Source organism: Cebus imitator, unplaced genomic scaffold (genome assembly GCF_001604975.1).
Source record: "Cebus imitator isolate Cc_AM_T3 unplaced genomic scaffold, Cebus_imitator-1.0 Scaffold199, whole genome shotgun sequence".
NCBI lineage: Eukaryota > Metazoa > Chordata > Mammalia > Primates > Cebidae > Cebus > Cebus imitator.
In genome coordinates this window covers 4653262-4661641 of record NW_016107514.1, presented here as the reverse complement: position 1 = coordinate 4661641, position 8380 = coordinate 4653262, and the positions used below count along the sequence as shown (strand labels likewise).

Genomic DNA, 8380 nt, shown 5'->3' with positions numbered 1-8380 from the left:
AAAAAAAGACAGGGTCTTGCTTTTTTGTCCAGGATGGTCTTAAACTCCTGGGCTCAAGTGATCCTCCTGTCTCAGTCTCCCAAAATGCTGGGATTACAAGTGTGAGCCTCCCCCCCGCCCCAGCTAGACTAGTAAACTAAGCATAAGGCTTTAAACTACCAATTTTAAAAATACATGCCTATATAATTACTAGTTTTATGTAATTTGCATTTGAAGCAATTGTAAATTCATCTATGAACAATACTAAAGACACCTAATTCTATGGAGACCATCTGAACCAATTTGCCTGAGGTGACACCCCAACTCACCCCTAGTGATTCAAGGCAATTATTAATAACCCTATTTTCATTCTCAAATACATCCTGGTTGAACGACTACACATGTAGCCTAACTCTTAACACAATTATTTGACTAAAATAGGTCTTTCTTTGATTTTAAAAAGTAATTCAGCCGGATGCAGTGGCTTATGCCCGTAATCCCAACATTTTGGGAGGCCAAAACGGAAGTTCTTATACTGACATAACCGTCATCAACCATTTTCTCCTTGAGCTATTTAGTGTTCCCTTTTATACCTTTTTTCAAGTCAAATCAAGCTGCTCAACGTTCCAGCAGATATGCTGAGTAAACTTCTGCTATAGTTTATTTACGCTGCCTTTAAAGTGCCCTTCTGCTTTTTTACTATTTATGCTTATTATACATAGTGCAGCTTAAATCTTCCTCCAAGAAGCCTTCCCAGGTCACACTAACATGAAAAAGCACCCACCAGACCCCTCTAAACTCCATTTTTTTTTTTTTTTTCCTGAGACAAAATTTTGCTCTGTTGCCCAGGCTGGAGTGCAATGGGATTAGAGCATGAGCCACTGTGCCTGCCCTACGTAAACTCCTTTATCACTTACTGCCTATGCCTCTTTTTTTTTTTTTTTTTTTTTTTTTTGGTGAACCTATGGATTATACCGAAGAAGCCCATGCCTTTTATTACAAAAAGTTAGAGCATGCACGTCCATGCTTGAGTGTGTTTGTGTGTGTGTGTGTTTATTTTCTCACATAGGTTGTAAACTCTTTGAAATTAGGGATTATTTCTTCTACCTCTAGGGTCTTTGACATCAGATTTGCTTGGCTTCAGAGCTCGATTGTCACACTTATTTGCTGTGTGACCTTGGACAAATTACTTCACCTTTCCCATCAGTTTCCTGTGTGTGGAAGAGGGCTAACATGTATGTTCCATAGGGAAATTGTAAGATATAAAGATGACATCTGGGCTAAGCACCTTGGCTCACGCCTATAATCCCAGCACTTTGGGAGACTGAGGTGAGTGGATTGCTTGAGGTCAAGAGTTTGAAACCAGCCTGGCCAACATGGTGAGACCCCCTGCTCTACTAAAAATACAAAAATTAGCTGGACATGGTGGCGCATACCTGTAGTCCCAGTTACTTGGGAGGCAGAGGCATGAGAATCGCTTGAACCTGGGGCGCAGAGTAAGCTGAGATGGTGCCACTGCACTGCAGCCTGGACGACAGAGCGAAACTCCATCTCAAAAAAAAAGATGATGTCTCAGATGGACACATCATCTGAGATGGAGTTTCGCTCTGTTGCCCAGGCTGGAGTGCAGTGGTGTGATCTTGGCTCACTGCAACTTCTGCCTCCTAGGTTCAAGCAATTCTTGTGCCTCAGCCTCCCGAGTAGCTGGGACTACAGGTGTATGCCACGACGTTCAGCTAATTTGTATATTTTTAGTAGAGAAGGGGTCTCGCCATGTTGGCCAGGCTAGTCTCAAACTCGTGACCTCAAGCGATCCACTCACCTCAGTCTCCCAAAGTGCTGGGATTACAGGTGAGAGCCACCTGGCCCGGCCTGTCTGAAAAGACTTTTAAAGTACTCAGCACATAGGAGGCACTCAATAAATGTAATGTTTGGTGGTTTGTGTTGCCCTGTCCCATAAATAGTTCAATAGGAGTTGTGTCGTTGTTGAAGGTAAGACTGTCTAGTAGTTTAATTTCCTTTCACAGATTTTAAAAATATGAACAATTTTATTTAAATCAAAGTGAATCTATATACTTCGAAACTTTCCTTACTGTCCCTAAATTTTATGTCTGATGAGACAGGTTGATTTACTCCTTTGATTTTATTGCTGACCAAGAGTCAGGATTATGGGAGCTGAAGGAGAAAGGAAGGACAAACAAAATAGAAATGTTTGGGAAAGAGAATTCTTTCCTTAAAGAATTTAATGAAAACCATCATTAAAACTGCTGGTTTTAAGCTTTCAATTTTAATTATTTTAGTTAGGCTTTATATTTCCTGAATTGTTAATGTTAATAAGAATAAAATATAGATATTATAAAGATTAGTTGATTTAAGGTGATCTTTAAAGTTAAAATGAATGATTTAAGATTATTCACGTTTTAGGAAAGGGATCTTCAGTTTTTCTTTGCCTTCAGAAATCAGTAATAACTTGGAAATTAAAGTAAATAAGAATTTAAATGTATTGTTCTTGTCAGTAAACCAAACTTTTAATTTTATATTATTTGCTATCAGAAAATAAACAAAACTCTAGTTTATAAATATGTATTAAAACATGACCATAATATATAATGTTTATTATAACATAGCCTTTGAAATTTAAGAGCTAATTACCACCAATATACATGATTTTTTTTTAAAGTAAAAGTGACTCTGCTACATACATGAAAAAGTTTTACTTATCGATATTCCTACTAAGAAGGATAGAAATTTGTACGTAGAGAAGTAAGCTCAGGGCTTTAAAATTAAATAAGTAAATAAATAAATTTCTGTAGTTTGTATTTACAGTGTGACATAGGTAAGTATTAATAGCATTGAAATATTAACTTTCTTTTTTTTTTTTTTTTTTTTTTTTTTGAGACGGAGTTTCGCTCTTGTTACCCAGGCAGGAATGCAATGGCGCGATCTCGGCTCACCGCAACCTCTGCCTCCTGGGTTCAGGCAATTCTCCTGCCTCAGCCTCCTGAGTCGCTGGGATTACAGGCACGCGCCACCATGCCCAGCTAATTTTTTGTATTTTTAGTAGAGACGGGGTTTCACCATGTTGACCAGGATGGTCTCGATCTCTTGACCTCGTGATCCACCCGCCTCAGCCTCCCACAGTGCTGGGATTACAGGCTTGAGCCACCGCGCACGGCCTGAAATATTAACTTTCAAAATAAAATATTATGGCCTGGTGTGGTGGCTCACACCTGTAATTCTAGCACTTTGGGAGGCTGAGGCAGGAGGATTGCTTGAGCTCAGGAGCTCAAGTCCAGCCTGGGAAACATAGAGTCCAGCCTGAGAAGCATAGTGAGTCCAGCCTGGGAAACATAGTGAGACGTTGTCTCTACAAATAAACAAAATTAAGTGGGTCTGGTGGCATATGCCTGTGGTCCCAGATACTCAGAAGGCTGAGGTGGGAGGATTCCTTGAGCCTGGAAGGTCAAGGCTTCATTGGGCTCTGGTCCCACCACTGCACTCCAGCCTGGGCAACAGAGTAAGACCCTGTCTCAAATATACACACAAATATACACACACACAATACCTTTCAGACACTTAGGTTTTGATATATAAAGTTGAATACATTTGGGCCTATTTATGTATTTATTTATTTATTTTTCTTTTGAGACAGAGTCTTGCTCTGTCGCCAGGCTGGGGTGCAGTGGTGTGATCTCGGCTCACCGCAACCTCTGCTTCCCAGGTTCAAGTGATTCCCCTGCCTCAGCCTCCTGAGTAGGTGGGACTACAGGTGCGTGCCTCCATGCCCAGCTAATTTTTTGTATTTTAGTAGAGATGGGGTTTCACTACGTTGGCCAGGATGGTCTTGATCTCTTGACCTCGTGATCCTCCCACCTCGGCTGGTATTACAGGTGTGAGCCACCGCGCCCAACCTACTTATTTCTATAATAGATTTTTAAATAATATTATACAAAGGTATTATATAAAATAGTTAATTCTAAAGAGTCATCTATAAGTTATTATAAGTAAATTTTGGGGTATCATACTATACAAATTTTTCATTGTTTTTAGAAACTATTACTTTAGAATTCTTTAGTAGTTTTAGTTGAGGAAGTCCAGTGACTTAAGCATACCTATAAGATTATGTATTTATACAGAATACACTGTTAAAATGTCTTTACTTTCAGAAGGAATTTTGGGCAAGGATCATAAATATAACAAATATAAATCTAAGGATATAATATATCTATTGTGATGATGGCTCTACTTTTAGAATAGAATTGAAATTCAATTTATACTTAGAGATAAGCCATTGAGATTGTTTATAAATGCTTTTACTTTTTGTTTTCACATCTGTAGATTTGTGTTCGCTATTTTCAAACATGTAGTCATGTTCGTGTTTTGAAGCCAAATTATGTGTGTTTCTTCGGTTATCCTTCATTCAAGTATAGTCATCCACATCACTTCCTGAAAACAACTGCTGGTAAGTATGATTTCAGAATAACATGTATAAAATAATGCTTTGTATCTCATTCAGTAATATTTTTTAGTAGTTCATTGAAGACCTTCTAAATTAAACCGAAAGTTGACTCTCTATTTCTAGCCAGACCGTCTCTATCTCCCCACATTTTCTTTTTTCTTGCCGGTTTTTTTTTTGTTTTTTTTTTTTTTTTTTTTTTTTTTTTTTTTTTTTTTTTTTTTTTTTTTTTTTTTTTTTTACATGGTTTCCTTAATACTGGCACCTCTTTTTTAAAAAATTGTTTTACAGACAGGATCACACTCTGTCGCCCAGGTTGGAGTTTAGTGGTGCAACCACAGCTCACTATAACCTGAATTCCCGGGCTCAAGCTCAAAGAACTGGGATTATAGATGTGAGCTATCTGGCCCAGCACTTGTGTCTTTATAAAGTTGGGCATGGGTTGTGTTGCACCATCTATTATCATCTGGCTCATCTAAGGGCAACAGTCAGCATTGATATGACTTTCTCAATCAAGGTAATTGTTAATTTATCTTTGTATTGTTATACACATTGTGGTATTGTTTGTTGAATCACGCACTTAATCTCTCATGTGAATATGATGTGATGAAATCAGCCTGATTTAGTCCTAAATACAAAGTTCCCTGGCTTTTACCACGTAAAGAACTTGAAGGATTAAGGACTAGATTTGGCAAGGGCACGAGAACTGTTATTTTTCCCTGATGTTCTATTTAGAACCATGATAAAGAACCCTAGAATTTTGTTACACCATTACATTTTTGACAGATACATGGGGGCTTAGTTTGTGCTGGCAATGAAAAATGGGGGAATTCCAGGCAGACCCCAAGTCACTCCTTCCATGCTGTTTTTTTTTGAGACAGGATCTCGCTCTGTGCAGTAGCACAATCATAGCTCACTGTAACCTCAGACTCATGGGCTCAAATGATCCTCCTACCTAAACCTTCTGAGTAGGTGGGACTACAGGTGTGTACCACCACACTTGGCTAATTTATTTATTTATTTATTTAATTTATTTATTGAGACGGAGTTTCGCTCTTGTTACCCAGGCTGGAGTGCGATGACGCGATTTCGGCTCACCGCAATCTCCGCCTCCTGGGTTCAAGCAATTCTCCTGCCTCAGCCTCTCGAGTAGCTGGGACTACAGGCACATGCCACCATGCCCAGCTAATTTTGGTATTTTTTGTAGAGACGGGGTTTCACCACATTGACCAGGATGGTCTCGATCTCTTGACCCCGTGATCCACCCACCTCGGCCTCCCAAAGTGCTGGGATTATAGGTGTGAGCCACCGCGCCCGGCCTGGCTAATTTATTTATTTATCGGGATGTTATCACATTGCCCAGGCTGGTCTAGAACTCCTGGACTCAAGAGATCCTCCAACCTCTGTCTCTATGTTTTGCTCTTTCTTTTCTTTTCTTTTTGTTCCCTCCCTCCCTCCCTTCCTTGCTTCCTTCTTTTCTGTCTCTATCTCTCGTTCTCTCTCTATGTCTCTCTCTCCCAATCTGGAATGCAGTGAAGCAATCTCGGCTCACTGCAACCTCTTTTTGTCAAGCTCAAGCAATTCTCCTGCCTCAGCCTCCCAAATAGCTGGGATTACAGGTGTCCACCACCAAGCCTGGCCCTGGCTAATTTTTATATAGTGAAGACAGGGTTTCACCATGTTGGTCAGGCTGGCCTCAAACTCCTGACCTCAAGTGATCCACCTGCCCTGGCCTCTCAAAGTGATGGGATTACAGGGATTGCAGGAAGATGGTACATGGCCATTTTCCATGGTTTTTCTATGTCATTCTCCACTAGGATATGTAAACTTTACCTTCTTTACTTTTGAAAAATTTTTTTAAAGTTGATTTTTTTTTTTTTTTTTTGTCACTTCCCAGAGAAAACAGAGGTTATTCAAGTAGATACTGCAACTTCTTGGTCCAGTCTGTAAACACTTATTATGAGCTTTGAGTTCCTGGATATACCAGTTCCAGGCTACTTGGATTCCTGGTCTACAAATTACTAGCTATGTGACTTTGAGCAAGTTTCATCATCTGGGAAATGGGGGTAATCATAGTATTTAACTAATGGTATTCTCGTGAGAATTTATTCATTCAACAATTAATATTTATTGATCACCTTCTCTGTTCCAAGGCACTGTTGTAGGTGCTTGGAATTTATCAGTACACAAAATAAAGATCCTTATACTTGGGTGGATTAAACACATTAGAATATGTAAAGTATTTAGTGCCTGCTTTCTCTGGACACTTAATAAGGTTTCTCTTCTTCTGCTTCTCTTTTAAACTTCAGATTTTCATAAGATCCCATCCTTTGCCCTCTCTTCTTGTACCACATCTACACACATGCCTTCATCTCTCACCTCATTGAACACTTCTGAATCTGTAGTTGTAGCTCAGATCTTTCACCAACTACTAACAAATCATCTCCATTCCAGTGTCCCCAAAAATCAGTCTTCTACAAATCTCTTTTCCTTCTGTTATTTCCTAGCTCAGTAAATAATTAAGCTAGACTAGCCTAGCCTAACTATTGATGTGAGACCCTGTCTCTACAAAAAATTTTTAAAAGTCTGCTGAGCATGGTGGTCCACAACTGTAGTCCCAGCTACTTGGGAGTGTGATATAGGAGGATCACCCCAGCCCTGGAGGTTGAGGCTATAGTGAGCCATGACCATGCCACTGCCCTCTAGCCAGCCCAACAGAGTGAGACCCTGTCTCACAAAAAAAAAAAAAAAAAAAGGAAAGAAAGTTAAGCTAGAAACCTAAAGTTATCCTTACTCTAGTCTCATATCAAATTGATTATCAAAACCTATTAATTTTATGTCTTACATATTTCTTAAATCCATCATCTTTTCAGACAGCTTTGAAAAGTGTATAAATATATAAATCACATACTTGTGTGCTGGGCAGAATGGCTCACACTTGTAATCCCAGTACTTTGGGAAGCTGAGGCAGGAGGCTTGCTTGAGGCCAGGAGTTCAAGAGCAGCCTTGGCAACAAAAAAGTGAGACCTCGTCTCTACAAAACTTTTTTTTTAATTACCTGGGCATGGTGGTGTGCACTTGTAGTCAGTTGCTAGTCCTAGCTGAGGTGGGAGGATCACTTGAGCCCAGGAACTTGAAGTTATCATGAGTTGATTGTTCCACTGTACTCTGGCTTGGGCAACAGAGTGAAACCCTGACTGTAAAAAAAAAAATACATTAATAAATTACATACTTCTGCTTCTTACCTGAGGTAGCCTCCTGTTTCCCCTGCCTTGTTTTGCTTCTGCCACCCACTCCCTAACCCCATCTACCACACTCCTGCCAGAGGGATTTTTTTTTCTAAAATTATAGACCTAAAGTTACAGATCTGATATTATAAATAGGATTCCGTATCAGTTAATTATTGCTGAGTAACAAACAGTCCCACAACTTAGTGGCTTAAAGCAACAAGGACTGATCATTTCTCAGGATTCTGTGGGTTGGCTGGGTGGTTTCCTTGCTGGTTATGCCTGGACTCCCTAATATGGCTGTATTCGACTAGAGGATCATCTGGACTGGAAAGTCCAAGATGGTCTTACTCATGTCTGACAATCCATGCTGGGTTTCAGATGGGGCACCTTGTTTCTCCTTCTCTTGATGTCTCATCCTCCAGTAGACTAGATCAGCTTCCTTACATGAGGATTTTAGGGCAGCATTCCAAAAGGGAGAAGGGAGAAGCTGCGAGGACTTTTGAGGCCGAGCCTCATGAACCTGCACACTTCACTTCTGTTACATTCCATTTGTCAAAGCAAGTCACAGCCCAGCACAGATTTAAGAAGTGGTGAAACAGACTCGGCCTCCTTATGGGAACAGCTGCAAAGAATTTCTGACCATGTTAATTTGCTATTGGATCCTGATCACCTTTAGGGTAAATTTCTTTTTTTTTTTTCTTTTTTTTTTTTTTTT

At 39.8% G+C, this 8380-nt stretch overlaps 1 protein-coding gene across 1 annotated transcript in view; it reads left to right on the top strand.

Annotated features, from left to right (window-relative positions):
• Positions 1 to 8380, top strand: part of DBT (dihydrolipoamide branched chain transacylase E2) — a 44925-nt gene that overhangs the window by 3296 nt on the left and 33249 nt on the right. Inside the window, exon 2 of the mRNA XM_017547625.2 lies at positions 4318 to 4441. Coding sequence (XP_017403114.1) covers positions 4318 to 4441 — 124 coding nt within the window. The remainder of the gene's footprint in view (positions 1 to 4317; positions 4442 to 8380) is intronic.